This window comes from Thalia democratica, chromosome 4 (assembly GCF_965202585.1).
Source record: "Thalia democratica chromosome 4, ktThaDemo2.hap1.1, whole genome shotgun sequence".
NCBI classification, from domain to species: Eukaryota; Metazoa; Chordata; class Thaliacea; order Salpida; family Salpidae; genus Thalia; species Thalia democratica.
In genome coordinates, this window is record NC_139168.1 from 10,215,649 (window position 1) to 10,240,794 (window position 25,146).

Below are 25,146 nucleotides of genomic sequence, written 5' to 3' on the forward strand. Positions count from 1 at the left end.
TAAGTTTTGATTTGTCTTAAAATTACAGTTGACCAAAAACAAAAAAAAATAACGAGTATTATTAAGTCATTTTATTCAATATAATCGTAAATATTTTTTTTAGCTATTACTTAATTTACTAAACTAACTAAAATTACACCAACAAAATTTTGTAAGAAAGTAACTTTAAAACTAGATACTAGAGAAAATTAAGCAAAAAGTTGTAATTATCAAAATTTACATTCTCAGTAAAATGTTTAGCTTTCCTACTAACAAACCTCTTTTTTTATAAAATTAAACCACTAGAAATAAGTTTTAGCTTTATAAGTATATAAAAAAAAATTTATTAGACACAAAATTTAAAATTTAGAACTGTATTTGATATTTTAATACTAGTATTTACACATTCTAGAATTTTAAATAATAAACCAATTAACTAAAAATATTAAAACAAGGTTGATGTAGAATAAAAAACTTTGACTATACAAATAAAACTAAAACAACGATAGGTTTTGTTTACTGTATAATATTTACAAACTATTTATATGAATATTCTAAAACAAAGTTGCTGTAAGAATGAAAAAATTAACTGTACTGTTGAACACTAAAATAGGGTTTTTTTTCTAAAAAGTTTCCAAAACAGGAAGTAATTTAGAACGGCAACAATAATAAAATGTTGAATTTTAGTTTCGTTTTTTCTTATATATTTATGTGTCAATTATGTTCAAAGAACATTTTAAAAACCAGTTTTAAGAGTAATTGTTCAAGTATAGTATTTTGTACACAGCAGTGACGTAGCTAGCTCAAAAAGTTACAAATCTACAAAAACTAAAACATCTGAAATGACGCGTGATAACGTCCTAGCGGGAACACAGCAACTTAAACTACCTCAATGTTGTTGAATTTAATCTGAAATTATGCACTTATGTTAATCCATTAAAAATGGATTGTTGAAGTACCAGTGATAACTGTATACAAGGCAATATATTTTGCTTCACACCCCCTATGACTCTATATGTGTTGACACTTGTAAAACCCAGAAAACATTCATTAAAAATAAGTATAAGAAAATCACAATTTAACTCAAAAACATTGATATTGTTTTGAAGATCAAACATTTAACGTAGTCAATAGTTACAACAAGTTATGCAAATTTTTGTAACATTAAACCGATGATTTTTATTTTTGAAGCAACTGCTTCCATTAGAATCAATTTTGCAATGCAGTTTTTTGAAAAATTAAAGCTTTAACGCGCTGTACGTTACAATTTGGATGTATTTAATTCGTTTAATTCTTACGACACTAAAAATGCTAAAGAGTTGATATATGTCAAAATCATCTCTTATGGAAAACTAAGTATAAATGAATACTAAAAGTTAAGAAAGCAGAGTGTTTTCAAGCTAAAAAAAGCAAGTTTTTTTGCACATAAGTATACGTTTCTGCAGTTTTGCTACGTCCCTGGTACACAGTATTACAGTTTGTAATAGATTTAATAAATATCATAATTCATAAACTTGAAATTTAACAAATAGGCACGCTTTTCAAATAATGTTACTTGTTATCTCTACTTAGAATTACTTCAGTGTTCACTTTTTAATTTTTATCTGGTCGTTGAATAAGCAAACAGTTTATACAAAAGAATAAAAATAAATAATAAAGTATAATTTAAATTAATAATTTAAACTGCTACTACTAACAAGTATACCACATTAGCTAATTAAAACAAACTACTTTATTACTGTTGAAATTCTTTTTAAAAATCAGTATAGTTGTAAAAATAATGAATTACTTATTTACATTATAGAATTTTAGCATTTGTAAACTATTTTGTTTTTAAAAACATACAGTTTGACAAATTAGTTTTTGTTTTAAAAGCTTGTAGTATGTTGGTCAATAGATCAATACAAAACTATAAAAGTGTGATAGTTAAAAAGTGTTATTTAAAATTAAAAGTAATTTAGTCCCAAATAATTTTATAATTTACAAGAATTTACAACAAAAAAAATTCCAACTTTAATTTAACTATTTTACTTAATTATTGTAAGAATAATTAAGGTATTTTAATATAAAATAGTATTTTAATGATGTTACAAAATTAGAATTAATTAACTTTTTTTAAACAAACACGCAGTCAAACATTGATATTCTATAACTAAGGCAATTTTACATATTTCATATCAAAAACTTTACATGTTTCAAAATAAGTATTAAAAAAATTATATTCGATCAAAATAATGTCTTTAAACAGAGTAACACATACTATTTTTGTGTAAATAAATGCTATAACCTGGATGGAAAACCTTAAGTTAAACAAAAATTATTTGCGAGCCGCATTGTAATGATACATATTTTCTGCGGTCGCATTTAGTAAATAAGCACTGTAGCAAACACAATATATATAATATCTAACCAAATTTTAATAAAATTAGCACTAGTAATTGCTAGTTACTTCAACAACCTACTTATATTTTTTATCACAATCACTTTTGTTCTTACTTTATGTTTTCAACTGAAAAGTACATCGCGGGCTGAAGTTTGCTGACAGCTGGTGTAAATTATAAAGTTAATCGAGTATTTTCTTTTAACTTAATGCTAAGAACTTTATTTTCTTTAAATGTTAATAGTAAGCCATCAAAAACTATTAAAAAACTTTTAAAAATACAAAAGTAACAATTATGAAGCAATTATATTTATGGCTTCTTTATGCATTCTTATATAAGTTTAAATTGTATATTTTATAATAAATAAATATATACATTACTTTAACAATATGTTTACTCAAACTTTTAAAAAGGGGTGTAATATATTTTTTATTTAAGTTTAATTTTATAACCGTTTAATGAAACATTTGCATTTATAAGTTGTTAACTTAAGTTTAAGTCTTATCTTGAAGTCTCTAGAAAATCTTAATTTATTTTGCAAAAGAAAATGCTATTTAAAATATTATCTAATAACTTGTACGTTAATCTCATTGTAAATAACCCATTGGTCAAATGACATAAGCTTAAAACTATATAATTAAACAGTAAAACAAGATACTCTTTAAGAATTTTTAATTGTAAACAATAAAAACAAAAAATTACAGATACTATAAACATTTTGTATATTTTATAGATTAGTTTGACATAACAAAACTTAAATTGTATTTTATAAACCATAACGAAGTATTTGTGTTATAAGACAGATCAAAACTTTTAATAACTATAGATACGAATACAGCTAATTTTTGAATAAATTTGTTTTAGTAACAAGTTTATTTGATGCTAAAATGTACAAATTAATAACAAAGTAACTAAAAAAGCAGTAACAATGCCTTAGTTTGTTAGACTTTAAAACACACTTGAACCTCTTTAAATAAATATTTAGTCAGTATAAGATAAAAAAAGTAAAAATATGTTCGTCAGCAACTTAAAAAAAATATAATTTTCAGCGAGTTTAATTGCACCTTCGAAATTGGCTTTTAATAAAAAACGATATTTTTGCAACAATTTAAGCTTAATGTTTTAGATTCAAATTCTATAAAACATGTACTTTGAATATAAAAAAGCTCAATGTTTTTTAATTGCAAAATTCTGCTTATAAAAGAAAGATATAGTACATAATAATTCAATACGTACATAAGAGATTGTTTAAAAAAAAAACTTCATTAAAGTTTTTAAGTACCTTTAAGACTAAAGAAAACTTTAAATATTTATAAACTGCTTTAACTACTTTTGTGAAAAAAAAAGAATTAAGAATGATAACATACTGCTAAAAAAAAGTAAACTAAAACAAATAAAATTTTGTGTACGAATCAAAGTGCCTCGAAATATTACTTCTATAAATTTTTATTTAAATTACAGCCATAAAAAAATAGTTATGCTCAGTAATTTTTTAATATTAAAAAACTACACACAACATCATGGCTAAGCTGCTAATAAACTTTATTAATGTACTAACTACTAATTCAATGTAAAAGAAAATTGAAGATTTAGAAACCAATAACATTTAACACTTATTAATGAAGGCTAGAGAAATTTCTTACAAAAAGTTAAAAAAAAATTTAAATTTGCTAAGTTTTTAATAGTTTAGTTTTAACTAGTAATCGTCGAAGAAATATTTTTTTTTTAACTAGGAAAGTTGTAATAAGTGAAACTCAATAGAATTTTGTATTAAAATCTAAAGGAATTTCATAAGTAATTTAATAGTTAATTAAACGAAATATTAAGGTCTAAAAATTATAAAGTATAATAAACTAAATAGTAAGATCTCACAATGTTAATTTGTAAATAAAATCAAATTCTAATAATACTAAATATTAAGGAATGCCACTTAAGCTTCTAACCCTCTCCAAAACTAAATATGTTTACTAAAAATTCACATAATGTTTTTATCATTTAGCAGTGAACACCCATTGCTGCCTTATACTTTTCGAGTTGCACTCGACCATTTTCACTTTTCCATCTGCTTCGAAATTCATACACAAACCGCTTTCAACATTTTGCATTAAATTTCCCTGTGAAAGTTAAAGGAGTTATTAAAATAATTTGTATTAAATTAGTAAATAATTATAAATAGTCATGAACTTAATGTAATTCATAAGACGAAAAACAGAAATATTTGAAAATTTTAGTTAACAAACTGTATTAAATTACCTTTATCCTACTAAATTATATAAAATAAATTTAAAATATACATTTATTCTTAATTAAGTTGTTAAGTACTTACAAGCAAACTACTTGTTTTACTGACGAAGTATCAAATTTAGTTAATAATTAAAGTATATAAAGTTAGTTTGTTAAAGGAATAAAAAAAGTGCTCAAATAAAAATAATTAATCCAAGACTGAGGTACGAAAAACCTTTCAGTTACCTTTCGGTTATATTACTTGGATATAGTTTAACGTCTTGTCCGAAGCAATCAACTTTTTAAACTAATTTACTTACTTTCAAATACTTCCATTTGGCATGTTTTCCTAGCACTTGAGTTTTATCAAAGCAATCCATGAGATCATATTTATCATTTTTGTATGCGAGGCACATTTCGTGAATGAATTCCAAATGAAGTTCACCTTTCGAATTCAGCTCGAAATACTAAAACATTTTAATGTATATTCTTTGAAGTCTAAGTATATTAAGTTTTAAAAATTAAAACATACCATCATCACTTTAAGGCTTTTAGTTACCTTAAACTTCAAATTCTATTCTTAAAACGACAAAATAATAAAATTTATTAGTATACAACAAAAAATAACTTATCATAAAATTTATAACTGTTTTAACTAAAGCCACTTTAAAATTAAAGTAAACTTTTCATAGTTTGTTGCTTAAAATTTATTAAACGATTTTTTATACTTACACTATTTTTACAAAAACTTTTTTTGTTACTTTTTTGGTCAGTGTCTGAACTCAAAGCAAACAGTTGATAGGCTTTAGTTTACTTAAGTTTTAAACATATTAGCTTAAAATTCATATAAATTTCCCACCTGATTACCGTAACCATGACAACCGTATGTAGTTACTATGGTGTTTTCCCTGCCCCTTTGTGATACATCTATGCACAATTGTGGGTTTGATTTTGGATGAAGCTGTATTCGTTTGAAGCATGTTTAAATAAAAATAAGTTTTGCATTTTTTGATATATTAAAGAACAAAAATAAATTTAATGACATTTTTTTGCTGATAAACGTTTTGAGACTCTATTTAGTAAAAACTATTTTAAACGAATTTCTTTTAGACCGATATAAATAAATGAATGTGTTTTGAAATTGTAATTTTCATAAAAAGCAAATAAACGCACCAAGCCATGCTGGTTAGGCAAATCTTCAGGAACGTATTGTTTCGGATGCACGTTGTCGAGATACCATTTAAAATTCTTGCATTTCAAATCTTCTCTCAATTTCAATCTATCCGATACATCTCCTGCTAGTTGCTGTTGGTAAAAGCAGCACTAAATATATGCTTATCAAATGATTTTTGCCGTTTTGTAAAGTGTTAATAGTTAGATTTATATAACTTTTTGGAAATTCAAATTTTAAGAATTCAAGTTATTGAAGTATGCTTTTTTGAAATAGAGGTTTTTTGAAACAGGTTCAAATCTGTATTATTGATAGTTTTTAATATATTAAAGAGAGATTATAAAATAAAAAAAGTTTTAACATATCACTTGAACTTTTACATATTTTATCAATCTGATAGTTTATTTTGTGGCAAGTAGTTATAGAGCTGCTGTATAGTAGTTGTTTAAATTTAGTTGATTTTATGCATAAAAATCATAGTACAAACTACATATAAAAACTAAAATGAAAATAATTAAGATACCGACCAAAACAAATATGTAAATACTAAAGTATAGGTTTTAGAGAACCACTTTTAAATTCAATTAGTAGAATTTTGTTGTGAATCAAATACTTGTAGTCGTCAGCGTAAAGACCAGTGTTCACATAAACGCACTATACATAAGCGTTTAGTTAAAAAAACTTTATCAAAAACAAACACTTTTCATTTTACTTGATGGCAGTCTTTAGTAAAACAAATACTTTTAATCATATACTATATAACTATATCTAGTTAAAATAAAAAAATAATCAAAAAGCAACAATCTTCATTTCATTTTGTGGTAGTCTATTATAGAACAAATGCTTGTAACTGTCTGTTATATTTACTATTATAGATCTATTTATTTTAAACTTATTAAGTACTAACACTTTTCATTTCACGTTGCGGAAGTCTATTGTAGAACAAATGTTGGTTATCATACATGTTACTACATGTACTTATAAAAATATGTTATCAAATACTAACACTGTTCAATTCATGTTGTGGAAGTCTATTGTAGAAGAAATGTTTGTAGTCATCCAGCCACACATCAGCCACTCTCATGACATTCTTCCAAAAAGTTCTCCTGCTGTAAGTATTCTTGCTCCTACTCACGTGACCGATGTGCGAACATGGAATTAATAACAATTGACCTCCACACATCCATTGCTGTGAATTAATAATAAACATTAACTTTTAAATATATATCAACTATAAATATATACTTAAACTATATCAAAGTATTAGCATGGAATTAACAATACTTATCGTCCGCAAATCCATTGATGCTAAAGTAAAAGTATGTACATACTTGTAGTTTTATTTATCATTTTGTCTTTTTTTGCCTATACTTTATTTCTTTAAAAAAAGTATTTTTTCATCATATCTTTAAGATGTTTTTGTTAGTTTGTGGGCATTGTATGAATACCAATTGTCCTCTGTAGATGTATAATGCAATCGATATTTTTTATAAATATTTATTTTTAAATTACAATTTTGTTATTCTACATCTATTTTTATGAATGCATGATATACGTAGAAGTTGCGTTGCGTGGCATTTTCCCTAGGTGGTGACAGAAAGAAAAAATTGATTTGCCCCTACTTGAGTTGTCCCTGCTCGAGTTGCTTCTGCTCGAGTTGCTTCTGCTCGAGTTACCTCTGCTCGAGTTGCTTCTGGTTGATTGTCTCTGCTCAAATTGCTTCTGCTTGAGTTGCTTCTGCTCGAGTTGCTTCTGCTCAAGTTAATTCTGCTCGAGTTGCTTCTGCTCGAGTTAATTCTACTCGGGTTGTTTCTGCTCGAGTTGTCTCTGCTCGAGTTGCTTCTGCTCGAGTTGTCTCTGCTCGAGTTGATTCTGCTCGAATCACCTCTGCTTGTGCTGCTTCTACTCGAGTTACCTCTGCTCTGCTTAGCTTTGTTTTTATTTTTTTTAACAATAGCTTCTTGAATGATTTTTAGGCCTTCACTGTTTTACGGAACTTTCAACTTAGCTTACTTACCGCAAGATATTGACTTTGCGGTAATTCTAGAAGAAATTTTGCTTTTTTGAGTTCATTTGCGGCATTCAGCTAAGAGTTTGCGGCAGTGAAGGAGCAAAATGGTCGTTTTCTAAATTGGAGTTTTATAAGAGGTTTTGTTCTAAAAAATAACGAAACATTAAAGACAATTAAATTTTTGTTACAAAATTATAAGGTGGTGCAAATGCGGCAGTGCAACACCCATACGACGCCCCTGATAAGTAGTAATTGATCTCCGCGCATCTAAAGCTGTGAAAACATAGGATAAAATTATATAGAAATCCTGTTTTATAAAATTACTGAAGCAAGCACTTCAAATTTTGTTAAAATAAATAAATGATTCACACATTTAAAAACTACAGAATGCTGTAAGCTGGGCTGGAACTTAAGTAGTCAATCTGTCAAGTTTTATAAAGCAAAGATGTTAAATTGTCCCAAAACCGGGATCCGAGCCCGGGCCGCCTAAGTGAAGGCCAGAATCCCAACCACTAGACCATTTAGGACTTGTTCGTACCGCGCTTATAGCATTCATAAATTATTTAGACAGCCAAGTGTGACGTCACCATGGTATAAATTTCTAAGTATGGTGCAATAACTCTAACGTACAATGAACATTTTGCTTTATATTGCATAAAGCAAAGCATTGAAAGCTTAACAACTGAGTTGCTAGTCAATATACGTAAAACTATCTTATTTTAATAAACTTATGCAATTACAAATAAGCTTAAATTTATAACTTAATTAAACTAAGTACCTTATTTGTCCTGACATTGAATTGAATCATTTTAAAAATATTTTGATTGTTTCCAAATTTTAGACTATAATTTCTTGCACTTTAAAAATTAAACCGTATAAACTTTTCAATATTTATAATAACTTAAAATAACTAATTAAAAAGACATAAAGCATTTTTGTTGCTCAAACCAAGAAGTTTGTACATCAATCTTTTATTTTCACCACAAAGCTACTGACATCTTGACACCTAATGATATCTTGCATCAGAAATTGTATATTAAGCAAGATGCTTTACTTATCTATTCAATTTTTGCTTAAAAAATTTCCCAATTCTAAATCTCATTCCACGTTTCACCTTTCCACATAGAAATAAACAACAAAACTAAAAATTCCCTACCCTGAAACTCATTTCCACGTTTTCCCCTCCCCACACCTCCATTCCGACGTCGTAGCTTCCTGACGTCACAAACCACTCCTTATCCACGGCGAACAAACCACCCGACATGGTGGCCGTCTTGATGACCTGCCCCGGTTGCGGGTACTCGTCTTGGGGGATTCCCCGCCAGTGGAAGTACAGGTGCCACGTGAAACCGCCGAATGAAGGTATGAACCCGCCGTAATAATATCTTGAGAATTTTAGTATATTAAAAAAAATAATGACATAATTCTTGATGTTAGGTTACTTCTTTTCTTATCAGTTAAAGTTTCAATTCTCAGCTTTTTTTATATACTTTAGAATAGTTGTATTAATAAAATATCCAATAAAAGGTATAAAGCCGCTGTAGTAATATCTTAGAAGTATTTTATGCTTAATCAATATTTTTCGCTAAAAATTTAATGTTATATTTTAAACACTATGTCAACTTTCTTTATAGTATTGTTTGAAGTTTGTACTCATAGAATAACAAAAAAAAACACAGTTGTTATAAATTAAGTATAAAATTTAGTATGATAAAAACATTTATTTTCAAATGCTTTTACGTATTAGTGTGACTAAATAAGATTTTTTATAGTTCTTTAGTTATTGAGTGCTATAGACTTTATATAAAAAATGTATTTTTTTAATAATATTTAGTCTTGTCAAAATAAACATTTTAATAATGTTTGACTCTATTATGAATGCTATAAACGCTAGGGAGCGCTAGTAATAAACATTTTACTTCTAAAGACTACTACAAAGTTTAATATTTTGACTATTTACTGATAATTAAATTCATGTTGGAGTTTTATTAAAAATTTTGAACTTATTAAATTGAAATTGTTGCAACTGACTGAACTTTTAACAACAGAATACATAAAAATATTATTTACATTTCAAATTGTTTAGCTTTTAGAAACAAAGTTTAGAATAGGTTGAAAGTTAATTACGACAGATTAAAAACTCTGTTTATTGAATACGTTTAATTATTAAAAAAAAATAATGTTCAGTCTTATTTTAAAATCTTAATACTGCATACTAAATATAAGCAAAATCAAGGAACTACGTTTAGATTATTTACAACCGGTTTTTTTTTTATCAATTACAAAAACAATATAACTAAACAAATTAATATAAACAGTAATATAAAGATGTAAATTATATAAATTGGTAGTTTAGAGGTATCAAAGGTAGCTAACACTTAAAAGCTTTTATTAAAACAACTTTTAAATAAAAGTTTTTGTTGATATGAACACTCTAAAGTTAGTTTATACTTTTTTATATAAAACATTCTATAACGAAGCCTAATATTTTTAGATTTAAACATTTTTAAACGTCTGTATATAATAAAAAACTTTAGAGTGATACATCAAAAATTACTCCTTTAAGCTAAATTTGGCGTTCAGTTTGTTATAAACTGCTATACATAGTCTAACTGCGTGATAAAAATGAAAATAAAATAAAAAACATTTTGTAAGTAAGATATTTTAAACAGTTATACAGTATCGATTTCAATCGAATAAAAAATCGTTTCATTTCATGAAACACTAGTTTATAAAAACACTAGCTATAATGCAAAAAAAAAACAAGTGCTTTTGTTAAGTTGTTTTAATTTGTATGTTTTGTACAAATTTCTTTTCACTAAAAACATAAATTTTATAGATATAACAAATATCAAAAATACATTACTTATAAATTTAAACCATTAGATTTACTTATTGAGCTATAGAAAATAAATGCGATATAAAAAGCTGGAATAAGCTTGTTTTATAATTTTTGAATGCGTAAAATACTAAAAACCACTAAAGAGTTCTTATGAAAAATTTACACAGAAGCATTTGATAATTGTTTGTATACACTTTATATTATACTATCAACACGGTAAAACATTAAGTACAAAAAGATTAAAGTTAATAACAATTAAATACAGTAAGCATAATGATAAAGTATGTACTTTTTAGAAACTTAAAGTATGAAAGTTAAGTTTTGAAATTTTTGTTACCACAAAAACCTCAAATGTTACATTTGTAAAAATTCTGTAGGAGACAAATTTTTTAGTTTCTAAAAACTTACAATCATAAGCATAACAATGTAATGTTTTTAAAATTATTAAAATTAAAGAGTTTTAGTTAAAAAATGTATTTTTGATACATTTTCATTAAAATATTAACCAACATTTTTTAATCTAACTATTTGTTTTACTAGATAACATGAAACTTAAGTTTATACCTACGATTATACTAATTCAATATATTAAGAAACTGAATTAAATTAAGTTAAAGTATTTTTAATAAATTATAAGCCGTTGTTAAGTGTAAGTTTTTTACTCGCAGATTTTATTAAACTGCAAATTAAATGAAGTAGTTGCATCTATTTTTAAACAAAAGTTTTTACAGCATAAAGCTTTGATACAATGTTATATAAGCTTAAGTTTTTGTAGAGAAAAAAGAATTATTTTCAAAAACTATAAATCATAGTGTTACAGATGTCATAAGTACGTATGTGTTCAGCTCAGTATTAAAATATAACAAATATTTAGGTTAGAAACCTATAAAGTGTTTATAAAATCTTAATTTTTCGTAGTTTTTAATTATTATTTTAAAAACTCGTGTTTAGCATGAAAATAAAATGTCTAATTTTGGAATTATAATATTGTTGACATATTAAATTTATTACAAACGTAAAGATAGGTTTAAAAGTTTAAAATATATATTGAAGCTACTTTTTTTTCACCTTAGCTTGAAACTTTTTTTGAGACATTCAAGTTTTAACCTTTATAATAAAATTAACGCATACAAAAAAATTATGTTCAACTAGTAAAAATAAAACAAGTTTAACCCCTTTTCCGGTTACTCAAACAACAAAATAAAATTTTGCATATTAAATTCGGCGTTAAGTGTAACGAAAATGTGATTTTTACAAAATGTAATATAATACTTATTTTTAAATCTCAGACAACTTTAGAAAAACAATTCCGTGAAAATTTAACTGACCTTTTTTAAGAAGTATTTACTTTAATTATTAATGACTTTTTGCTTGAAACGCTTTTTGGTTTTAGATTTAAATTTATAAATACAATTGAAAAACGTTATGCTTGCTTTTAAGAATTAACATTTTTACTTTTAAAACTGTGACAAAGGTTTTAAGTTTCACTGCATTCATAAACTTTTAAATTCGTTTTTTTTTTTGTATTCTACTTAAGTTTTGTTTACCATACAAACAACTTATAAAGCATGTGTTTTCTTACTGACATTTTTTTCTGTTATACTATTGAAAAAAAAACAAATATTTACACTTGATGAAATGATAACACCTTTAGAACGAATACTGTTTAAGTTTTCAAGAACAAATATAAAATTATTTGAAACATATATGACAAAAACTTAATAATTATAAACAAAGTACGTAATTAAAATATTTTACTACGATAGTCAAATTATATTAAAATCAATTCTTTAATTTTGCTTTAAAAAAATTGGGCATTGTATTTACTTATTAGTGTGTTATCAAATACTGAATATTAAATTTCACATAAACTTGTTATCAAAGTTTGACTCAGGACTAGAAAAAAGCTTTTTTATATATATAACAACATTTTACGAACTATAAAAATCCTTTAAGTAGTTTTAATTCAATAATAAAACACGTTAAACAAAAAATATACATTTTGAGCAAATTTAAAAGTTTCAATAAAATTCAAGTAAAATAAAGGTTGTTAAGCGCTTTCTAAAAAAATAAAAATGAAATAATAAGTTAAAACTAACTTAAATGTTTCACTGTCAATATCATCAGTAACTGGAATGGCGATTGTTTTTGGATTTTTAACAATTTGTTCTAATAAAGGTTCAAGCCAACCTTGCATGCATTCACAGTGACCATCTATAAACGCTATTGCTTTTCCTGTAATAAAATACTTAAACACTTAAACTTTATGATTTTTAATTGTAAAAAAAAACTTTAATAACTCTATAATGTTTCCTTTACCTAAAGCAACAATAAAATTCCAATACTCCATTTAAATATACTTATAAACATAAACATTTACTGATACAGTGGTTTTATAATTGTCATTTTAGTAATTTAAAGTACTTTAAAATCAAAAACATCAAACCTTTAGCTTCAGCCACCCCAATAAGTTTTGATCTAATTAATCCCTGCCTCTGTGAATTGTGTGCGATTCTGACTTTTTCAAGTTTTGCCACTTCAGTTTTCAAAAGATTTAGTAAATGCTCTGAAATATTTTTATAACTGTTAGAAACGCCAAGTAATATATCTAGAATATAGCTCAGATACTAAATGTATATTTTCAAATTTCGACAAAATTGTAACTAATACAAATAAAACTGATTTACATTAATTGTACCAAAAAAAAAATTTAATATTTAAGCTTAAAGTCAAAACTAAATATTTAGATAAAAGCTTTAATAGAGAGTAAATAACATTCTAATATAAATTAACTTAAGTTTAAGCTTATTCTTATAATTCATGTTAATTATCACTTAATTAAACTAAATATAAGGTTAATTATTTTTAATAGTTAAGATTTTTTTCTGAATATTGTTTAAATTTTTATAATGTTTGTACATATTTAACTTTAAGTAGGTTAACATTTAATCTAACATTTAACTTATCCTTTTAAAAGTTTTGAGCGCTTCTTTTACAAATTAACTAAATTGGTTATTTGCCAAATATTTGAACTATTTATAAACGAAGAAGGTTTTTGATCGATTTGGCATAAGTAGCATTATTTAGCTTTTTTTAGTGTTTTTTGTGTTCACTTTAGTTTTAGTTTTTAAGTAGTTAGTGCAAATCCTAAACTTTAATTTTAAAAGATGTTTTGGTTTGTTGTAGATTTCATATCGTAAGTTGATGACATCATAGATAAAAAAACTTGGAAAGATACTTGATTTATCTATAATAAAACACATGGCTATTAAAAAATTCTATATCTAAAAATGTTTTACAATACGAATAATATTGTTTATTGAATGTAAAATAAAAGCGCTCAAAATGGTTGGTCCTAAGACCTGGTGCAAGAAAAACTTTTCTGTTATCGAGTCGCACACCAATTGGATACCTTTTAACGTCTTGTCCAGGACAATATATTAAGCCTAAACTAATATCAAAACTAAACATTGGAGAGATTAGAAAAACATGAAAAGTCGACAATGTCATTGTGCTTTTAAGACAATAACTACGATAGTTAAAACTAACTTTAAGTAAGTGTAATTATAAGTAAACAAATTAAAATAAAATAACACTCATTATTTTAAAATTTCAATAAACTAGAAAACTTATAATAAAAGAAATACTTAGTATTCAATGTTCAAACAATTCACAAAAAACAAACCATTATCGCTAGCATCGTCAACCAGTATGATTTCAACCAACAAATGGTCCGGGGTGGTGTGTAAAATTGAATAAATGGTTCGCATCACCAGCGATATTGGTTCGTTGTAAAACACCACAACAACTGACGTAAGTGGTAAGTTTGCGTAATCAAACTCTGGTCTTACTTTGCAACTGAAAAACAAAAAACAAATATAAAGTATTGTTTTTTTCTACATAGTTAACTTTATTTAACTATTTTAGTTTAATTATTTTAAAAGCAACCACTAAGCTTTAAGGTAATCGAACTCGGGTTTTTCCTTGCAACTGATATTTAAATTTAAATATAATTTTTAGTATTAGATCCTTTTTTTCTTATTAATTCTGATATATTGTAGTAAGTTACAGTAATCTTATTTACTTTATTTGATGCAATAGATGTCAATGGTAAGTTTGCAAAGTCGATTTTAGGTCTTTTTTGATAACAAATAAAAAATCATTTTAAATTTAGTTTTAATTGCTTATTTAATAAAGTTGTTCTAGCTTTATATGTTTATAAAAGTACTATTGATATTAGTTGACAGTTTAAACTAGAATTTTTTACTCTAACTTGATTAGAAAATGGTTATAGTTAAAAATTTTTTTAAGTAATTGTTATTATTCTAACAGTAGTTATAATTTATATTTATTGTACTAATTTACCTACAAACTTGCAAATTTTATTAACATATAATAGGAAAACTAAAAAAAATCATTTGATAAAAACATCATATAACACCTGTTTCTGAAATAAAATATAAGTTGTAAATATATTTTCATATGAAGGCTTGTGGTATTATGACCTTTTAAAATTCGAATTTTGAGTGGGATTGTTGTTAAGATTGTCACTTGTCAATAATTTTAATTGTAAAATAATGGAAAATTGAGCGCTTTTATACACTTTTCAGCATAATAAAGCTGAAATAAAAACAATATAAAAACGAATAGCTTCTTTGGTTCTAAACTCAAAAAAGTTTGGCTCATTAGAATTATATTTTAAGTTATTTTAGGCAAAAACTCAAGTTTGTGCATTTGTTGTTAAATAATGAAGAAATAGTCAGAAATGATGTTTTGCCTGAAAAAAGAAAACAGTAAACTATTAGCAAATTAAAATGAATAACTTCTTTAATATTTTATTAATTAGTTTTTGAGTGGAGAATATTATTTATGTCAAATTATTTCATTGTACGTTTTAATTTGCATAAAGAAAGAAATATTAATCCATTTATTGCATAATTTATAAATTCTTTATATAAAACTAGTAAGAATAATATAAATAAGTAGAAATATCTTCAATTTTATAATTATATTTTACTAAACTATAATCTTAGTTAGAAAGTATAGTTTATTATCAAAGGTCTGTGGTATTACGACCTTGTAAAATCAGATTTTAACTTCGACTGGATGCCGGGATACCCAAGTATTAAGAATAATTTATGGATAATATTACTAAATGTTTAAAAATTGTAAGTTTATTTACATTGTTACGTCACAAACAAGCTGAAACGCAAACAATAGAAAAGCATGAACTTCTTTTATTTTGAGAACAATGACTTTTTTAGGTTTTAAGAATTAGGTTATAAAGTAGTTAGAAAAATTTTAAGCTTGTACATCTATTAATTATAAAATGACGAAAAATAGTTTTTTTTTCTATTTTAAAACTATCAAATCAAAGTAGAACTTCAAACTAGATAGCAGTTAATTAAAAATGCTTTATTGGATAAAGAAAGCAACAAGTAACAAAAATATAGTAATAGGCTTCATTCTTGATGAGCACAAATTGACTGTAGATGAGTGCAACTATGAGAAAATAAACTAAAATTTGAAGAAATACTTAAAATGTTTAATAAAAATAAAAATATTATATTTTTGATTTTTAAAATTAATTGTAAACCATTAACAGTAAAATTTGATAAACGATTCATTATTTGGTAATAAGCATAAAATTTAGAGTTTTTATCAATAACTAGGAAAATATTACTTAGCGTAGCAAAACTAAGTTCGATTTGATTACCAAACATAATTTGAAAATATAAGTTTTATACATATTTTATATTTTAAGGCCTATGATATTATGACCTTGTAAAAATCAGATTTTGAATTCGACTGGCACACAGGTTGCCCAAATGTTAAAAAATATATACTTACTAAAACGTCAGTTTGTTTGTAAGTTAAGCGGTTTTAAGCATTGTTACGTCATAAACTAAACCAAATGCAAACAAAATACAAAAACTTTTTTCATCTTTGAAAAACATAAACGCATTTTGTTGTTAAACATAGTTTTCAATATCTAAGAAACTAATAAAAAAAAACTTTTATTTAGTAAATTTTACAACATAATTATGAACAAGTAATATACAACATTTTTTCTTAGAAAAACACGAATTCGTTGTGAATTCAATACAAATGTTAAATGCGTTTAAAAATGGTTAACATATAAATACTATTTTTCAAAAAAAATAATAAAAAACAAAAAGTAGTGAGTTTATACTACATAAAAATATAAAAACATATTTTATTCAAGCACACCAGATAAGTAGCAAAATAATATTTTAGAACCTTATTTAACTTAGAATTAACTGATTGCGGAAGAATATCGTATTTGACTTTCAAATTTTCAACATAATTGCTTTAGTTTATTTGTTTAAAACAAAATTTAAAAAACAATAATTTAAAAAATTTTAGAGTTTAGTCACAGCAATAAAAACACATCATAGAATTGTAAAAACAAAATTTGAACTATTTTATTATGACTAAAAATAATGTACAGTAATTTATAACATTCGTATCATTTCAAAATCTAGTCTTTTCTGTAACGAAATTTGATATTTTTTAGACATAAATTTTGATTTTTTTAACACTTACCTATTTAATATTCGGCTCATAAACTCTTTCTGCATCCAATAAATTATTTTACAAAAGTTAACTAAGATAAGTAAAACCTATTGTAACTTTTTCACAAAATCTAAACTTATCTTTAAAACATGTTTTATTATTAAAGGCCTATTATATTATGACCCTGTAAAATCCACCTCAAGAATTTGTTTGGTACCCAGGCTATAATGTTAGTAATGTGTATTTGCTCGCTAAAACTTATAAATGTTTCAAAACAAAACACTTCTTTTCTTTGTTGCGTCATAAACCAGATGAAACGCAAACAAATAAACATGTTAAGCACCAACTTTGTTTATTATTAACGTTGCGATTATTTCGGCTAACTTGAAATAAATGTTTTTAGCTAAATAAAAGAATTAAAACTTTAAAGCTTTAAATGATTTTAATTTATTCTAGAAATGCTGAGGAATAATCATTAAAAAAACAATTTTTCTGGTAAATTTGGCCAACTGACAAGAAAAGTACCCACTTTAATAGGTTTAAAAACTGCCATATTCTCAACCAATTCTAAAATAATAGAACGTACAGATACTCTATATAAAAATTAATGAAAACATGTTTAACCTGTAGAAAACAATTTACTTGTTTTTTATTTAACTACTGCATTATATTACGCTTTTTTTGTCCACAATATTCGTAGCAAAATTTTTTACTTATTAAAAATAGTAAAATACTTTGAACGTAATCTTTCGACAAAAAAAAAAGTTCATAAGAGTTAAAATTAGTAAACAACTCAAAAATATTATTTAAAACTTATTTTGATACAAATTATATTGAAAACATAAGTGTATTTCTTTGTTAAAAACAAAAAGTTTATTTGTTAATGTTTCCTATCGGTAGCTTTGTTAAAGGTTTTAACAAAACAATGTTTTCAGAATAGTCTATTACTTAATATAATAATTTTTTAAAGATAAACAGTATGCTTTAAATTAATACCTAAATCTATTTTTATAGTTATCAGTATAGATTAAGAAATATATTGCCATAAAATTCATCTTAAATTTTGTTATTCAAAATGTTTTATATAAATTAAGTTTAGGTTTAAGATATATATTATTATATTAGGCCTATGGTATTGTGACCTTGTAAAAATCGAATTTTGGTGAAGTTAATAACCCTATTTTTTGTATTATTTTTTTCTGAGTAGTATTTGAACTTTTTTGAAAACTTAGCGGTTTTTTGATGCATCACGTCATAAACAGAACTAAGTGCAAACCTAATACAAGCGTGGGTTTTGATTCATTTCAAAATTCAAATGTTATTTAAGACCTAGGCTTAATTTATATGAAACATTTTCAATAACGAAATTTATGATGATTTTTATGGTAATATATTTCTTAATCTATACTGATAACTACAACAATAGATTTAGGTTTTAATTTTATAGCATACCGTTTATGTACAATTTCAGTACGTCTGAAAATTTTAGCCCTTTTTTACAACTTAACGTCACACAGAAGTTTAAATTCACACGTTGCAAGCATTTAGCACTACTGTTCAAACATATGCTTTTCAAATATTGAGAATTCAAAAATAATCTGATGTTTATCTTTTATTTTATCAATTTAAACTTATGTTAGATCGAGATATTTTAATTTTTCAATGATATATTATTCAACAATACATAGCTGGAAAAAACTTTAAACCTAAAAGAGCAAAGCTTAAAACATTAAAATTATCGTTAAACATAATAAAAAGTTCAGTAACACTTAAGTTAAAAAACATATTTTATCACTATAGGCCTGTGGCATAAGACCCTGCAAAATCAACCTTACATTTTGATTAGTGACTAGGATATCCAAGTACATGTAATTATTTACCATATAAATTTTCAGTGCGTTTTAAATTTAACCGCTCTCATTCAATGTTACGTCATAAACAAGTTCAAATGCAAAACGTGTACGCATGAACGCATTGCAGTTTAAATTCTAGTTATTAAACAGTTCTAATGACTGTGAAATTATTGTATAGTTTCTATTTTAATTAAACTTTGAATAAAAGTTGTTTGTATAAATTTAAAGTTTAAGCCGTCAAAAAATTTTTGTTTTTAGTAATAAACAATATTTAATAAAATTTGACGGAAAAGACATCATACAAAAATATAATTGATTTTGATGGTTATGAACTTTTTATTTTTACAAATAAAACGATTAAATAAAGAAAAACTCAAAAAACTAAAGACTATTGCTAAGCACAACAAAAGGAACATCAAAATCTAGCTTATAAAAGCTGTTTATTTGTAAAGGTCTGTTATTTAAGACCTTGTAAAAATAAACTTAAAATTAACTTGGTACCCTAGTTACCCAGTTATATATATATTTTTTAATGTTGAAATTTGAGTATGTTTGTTAACTATTTCCTTCATAAATTATTACGTCACAGACTAGCTCAGATGCAAGCATTACGGAAAAAATTAGCTTTATTGTTTCTATACTTTATAATTACAATGTCTTATCATAATTTGAACAGATTCATGTAAACGACATAACAGAAAACAACTAGTATTGAAATAAAATTTTAACAAATTTTTTTAAATGTAAAACCAAGGTAAAAAGTTAACATTTTAATAGTTAAACTTACTTAAAAAAACAACAAATAAAGCAGATTTTTTTGATTAGTATATTATTAGGTAATACATTATAAAAAGACTCTTAATTTAAAAAATAATAATAGAAAACTTTGTAGTTATTTTGTAGTAAATAAAATACGATTAACATTGCATTTTTTTTTAAATTTAGTAATAAATTTGTAACAATATAACAAAATATTTAACAACGATTAAAAGAAGTTTCACTTTTACAACGATAACATTTTGTATATTTTGATTAAGTCTTATATTGAAAACACATGACTCAAAAGCAAAATTTTTTTTTACTTGTTATAAATACTTAAAGAACAACTATTTAAAGCAATAAACACAAATCTATTGTACTAACAATTTACTCATTTTTGCTATTGTGTATATTTTTTTTTTCGTTAAATATTTTTCTTAAATTAAACCCATATCTTCAAATCTGTAGAATACTTTAAATGTGTTGAATACTATAAATAACATTTAAATTAGTTGTTGAATTAGACAATAATAAATAAAAAAGTTGCATTAGATGGTATTTATATAACAATATTTTGGTAAAAAATGCATTTTAAATGTGGCTTAAATTAATTAGGTAGATTTATTCTCATTAAATATTTATTGACTGCCAAAGCGTGCTACTATGAATATTAAATTGAAAACAACGAAATTGTTAAAACTGTTTTATTTGAAATTGATGCATTCGAATTCGTTTTTATAAATCTAAAATAAATTCTAAATCTAAAATATTTTTTAAAACTTTTCTTAACTTTACTTTAAAACTGTTTACAAGAAATCATAGATAGTTTTTTGTTTTAAAATAAAAATAAAACGAACTATTATACCAATAAATTTCAGAAATAAAAATTTGTTAACGAAGCAAATAAGAGTAGGTTCCAAAAAATTCTACTACGTAACTTTTTTTCTTTAAATACTAATTGACGGTTAAAAATGCAACTAAAAATCTTTATAATTTTATATATTTATTTTGATATTTTCATTTCATAGTTGAGACTTTTATAAAACAAAATAAAAGCTTCAAACTAAAGTTAGTTAAAGATGTTGCTATTTTTGTTCAAAAGTGTAATTGCTACCAAATTTAGTTGAACAGTAGTAGCTCTAGTTTTCAATTATTTATACCAAATACTTGAAAACATACAAATAATTATGTACAAAACTATAAATGTAATCAAGTTTCAATCAAACTTTGTTTGCACATCTTTTATACGATGACAAAAAAAAAAGACTTTATAATATATAAAGAAATAAACGATGTAGTAACAAAATAATTAGCTTTATGCAAAATGAAAGTTTTTGAATTTTTTTTTTTTGCAACATATTTACATAGTACTCTAATATTCCATTTAAAAGTATATTTACCATCTATAAATTAAATAGTAACTAAAAAACTTATTAAAAAAAATTGAAGTCATTTAATATTAGAGACCAAGCTAGGACCAAGTTAAAACTTGTTAGTTACTAAACTTGTTACAAAAGTATAAAATATCTAAAAACAGTTATTATGAAAAGTCTGTGAGTACAAAATTGATATTTGATTCAATAAACCTACGAACAATAAAATATTATTCTTTTATGTTGTTCTAATATAAAAGGTCTGTAAGGACCTGTTAAAAATCAGGTGAAGTTAGAGGGTTGGTATTCTAGGTATCCTACGTTACATTTTCGATTGCTGACATTAAATGTAGTGTTTTTTACAATTTTGAAATGGTGCATTGTTACGTCACAAGACAGCTCAACCGCACGCGTGACTTGTTATGAAATTTTGTAAAAATCTAATGGCATTTTAACAGCGAGTTTTTCTGAAGCAACTTAAAATTACGACGATATCAAAAAGCAAATGCTTTTAGAATATGAATAAAATAATAATATTAAAAAAATTATGCTTAAAGAATAACAAGCTACAACTACTAGTTAAATTAATACGCAATTCTCAAGGATATTTATGGAAAAATTAACATTTAAAATAAATTTAAAGTGAGAGCGATTTAATTTAGAATAAAAAGTTTGAATATGCATTTTCAAATATGATTACATCACTATTAAAGCCAAAGTTTTGTTGGTACATTTAAAAGTTTAACATATAACTGCATGAAATCGTCCCATATAAAAAGAAACATAAATTTCAAAAATAAATATAGAGTACACTTTGTATTTAGAGTTCCGGTTTGTAATGAACTTGAAATCTGTTAAAAAATTAAAACAATTTTTTGAAAATAAGTGTTGTAAATTAATTGTATACGGAAAAAGTCAAACTTTTTTTTTCAGACATAACTAAATTTACTAAACTAACTTAACATACACCAAATTAATTTTGAGAAAATTTCTTTTAAAAGTTAAGCTAGATAAAATAATTAAAAAAATTTATAAAAATCTAAACTTAAAGCATTTACATTCTAATTAATATGTTTATTTTTCCAATTACTAATCCTATTTTTATAAATGTTAGACAACTAGAAACTAGTTAGATTTTTATTGTTTTACAAAAGCATTTGATGTTAGTCGACATGAAATTTAAGAATTTAGAATTTTATTTGATATTATAAAATTAGTATTCACTTATTCTATAATTATTATTAACAAATCAATCATTTTAATAATAGAAATGAAGTTTCTGTAAAAAAAACTAAAAGAAGGAAAGTTTTTTCTACAAAGTTTTACAAACAGGAAATAATTTAAAATATCAACAATGGAAAGAAAAAATATTTACACAATAATTTAACTTCAGTGTATTTTTAGTAAACATTGTCAAGACTTGAATTTTAAACAAGTTTTCAAAAATGTTATCTTTGTATACAGTATTTCAGTTTGTAAAACATTAAGTATACATCATAATACATAGTTTTTTAATTCAACAAATCGATACACATTTTATATAATGTTATTTTTTATCTTGAGTAATAATAAACTCTTGTTTCACTATTTAATTTTTATTTTTATTTGTACATTGAATAAGCAAACAATTTATACAAAAGCGTTTTTAATGAAAAAGCTGAGAAAACTTTTGTATTCTAAGTTTTTATAATTTTGCACTATTAAAAGCTTAATCTTAAACTAAACATTAGTCTAGCCTGCAAATAGTAATCTTTTGTATAAAAGCTTTTAAGATGATAAATTATGAGATTAAAATTTTATGTGTCGTTTTAAGCTGTGTAGTTTTTCAACAGAAACATTGAAAGTGCTTGAGCAAAACAATTAAGTTATATAGAGTATTAAAAAATTGTAAAGTGTAAAATGTATTAAGGAGTTTAGAAATTCATTACGAAACAATTAAAATAAAACACAAATTTTAAAAAGCTACCTCTAACTTTTTTATTCGAAATGCTTTTTTTTTTTAATTTTAGGATATCTATCTTATCAAAATGTGATTTAAGGCTTTAATTGATCCACAGATTTTATAAGCATACTAAGAAAAAAATTAAGAAGTACGAAAAGTATAAGAATGACAACTTAAAAACAATTAAAAAAACTTTTCTTAAATGTTTTCTATAGCTTTTAAACATAGCTATTTATTTACTAATTACCATCAACCTTTTTAATTTTTTTAAGTTACTATGCTGAATATTTTAAAATGTTAACAGCAAAGTGTACTGTTTCTCAAACGCAACTTAAATTGTATATAATCTTGACAAATAACTTATTTTAGACATTTTAAACTAAAAAACCACAATTTCTGACAACATCAACGTGAACAGTCGAAATCACTTAAGTATTACAATTTCTAAAACTAAAAATTACTACTAACAAACATTTCATGTCTGCTATCTTTCAGCAATCTGTGCACACTTATTTTCTCACTTAACGCGATGTTTACCCCAATTACTTTACAAATAATTTCAATAAACAACAAATCATAACTATTTATAACAATATGAACACAAACATTAGTATATAACTTACATAGTAAGTTGTCGTAAAAATCGTAAAACTTGAATATTATTACATTTTAACATACCTTTCATGTCTGCTATCCTTCAGCAATCTGTGCACACTTATTTTCTCACTCAACGCAATGTTCACACCGTACATCGACCACAGCTTCTTCCTTTCCTCCTCATCTTCGTAGGTTTCCATGACAACCGCCTCCCCCAGCTCCCCCAACTCGCCCCTGACTTCCAGTGGGGGTCGCTGCAGAGCTGGTCGCTTGTAATCGATGACTGTCAGATTTCTTTTGTCTGAGAGGAGTTCCTGCACAAAAACCAGTCGAATGTTTTGAAAATATTTTTTTTTGTTATTAAAAAAGTTAATGAGTACATGACTTCTGTTTTGGAAATTTTAAAAGTTAAAAAATCAATTTTATAAGTAAATGAAAAATAATTTTTTTTCAAATAGAGAGTTGATATTTTATCGAATATTTTACAATTAAGGCGTATAAAAACTTGAAAACTTGTATTCAGCATTGTAAAACTAAATTATTTAGGTTTTGTTTTACAAACACACACAGTTTAAAATAAACACTACTGTTTTTAGTTATAAACACAAGTAGTTTTATAGCGTAACATTTCTAATAAGTTTATACTCAAGAAGATATTTAAATTCGACGAAAATTTTTGTAGGTAAGTGAATTCTAGTAACATACTTTTGTTATGTACAAAGTAATAAACTGTTTTCTTACCTCCTTTTCCATAAAGTTTTCGATATTCTTGACCACCATGCCACCAAAAGCCTTCTTGTAGCTTTCGAAGTTCTTGTAGTTGACCAGGACAAGTATTAAAAGTGTTAATACAACACCAAATGCGAAAAACTTTCTTATTTTCACCTTCATTTACATTGACTATTTATAAGATTCTAATTGTTTTCTATAAAAATAGTTATTTGTTAGAGGTATGTAGTTTACATTAGCTTAATTGAACAGAATTCTGTTAAGCTTTTTGTTTGAAAATTTAAGAATTTAATTTGAGACTCCATTCGTTCTATGAAAATCATTTGTTAGAACTTTAAATTTTGGCTTAATTAGACAGTGTTTTACTTAAAGATTTTGTTTTGAAGTTAGTTTTAAAATAGTTCTCATAAAAAAGTGGTGCGAATTTTCACTGCAAAATAATTATCAATATTTTTAGTTGACAATTAAATTATCGTTCATGACATCACTAATGCTATTTTTGTTTATTTTAGTCTCCTGTATACCATTAAGTTTCTTAATTGTATCTTTAATTTTCTAAAATTATGTTGTTTCATATGTATGTTTGTTTTTCAAAACATAAAATAAAAGCAAACTTTGGTACTTCTTTTATTTTTATTTTTTAGTCGAGTTAAAAACTGCAAAAAATGCATTGTATACAGACTAGATCAAGTACAACAGAATATATTCTATCAAACTTTTTTTTTAAGTCATTAAAAGTTAAACATTTT

At 24.6% G+C, this 25,146-nt stretch overlaps 1 protein-coding gene across 1 annotated transcript; it reads right to left on the bottom strand.

Annotated features, from left to right (window-relative positions):
• Positions 1-4,351: 4,351 nt before the first annotated feature.
• On the bottom strand, positions 4,352-24,578 carry LOC145833001 (polypeptide N-acetylgalactosaminyltransferase 4-like). Its single transcript, XM_082940203.1, has 11 exons — positions 24,410-24,578; positions 23,750-23,982; positions 14,293-14,465; positions 13,054-13,173; positions 12,707-12,842; positions 8,922-9,150; positions 6,761-6,943; positions 5,757-5,888; positions 5,443-5,544; positions 4,904-5,050; positions 4,352-4,474 (listed from the first exon to the last, which is right to left on the bottom strand). The coding sequence occupies exons 1-11, from the start codon at positions 24,557-24,559 to the stop codon at positions 4,352-4,354; spliced, it is 1,728 nt and encodes a 575-aa protein (XP_082796329.1). The 5' UTR covers positions 24,560-24,578.
• Positions 24,579-25,146: the final 568 nt, after the last annotated feature.

What these genes read in the sequence shown, in the direction of transcription:
- LOC145833001 (XM_082940203.1), bottom strand. Translation starts at nt 24,559, where the DNA reads ATGAAGGTGAAAATAAGAAAGTTTTTCGCATTTGGTGTTGTATTAACA. An exon ending in ATTGACAGTGAAACATTTAA is followed by an intron (nt 9,151 to 12,706) that starts GTTAGTTTTAAC and finishes AAAATTCTCAAG; the next exon opens with ATATTATTACGGCGGGTTCA. An exon ending in ACGTGGAAATGAGTTTCAGG is followed by an intron (nt 6,944 to 8,921) that starts GTAGGGAATTTT and finishes ATTAATTCACAG; the next exon opens with CAATGGATGTGTGGAGGTCA.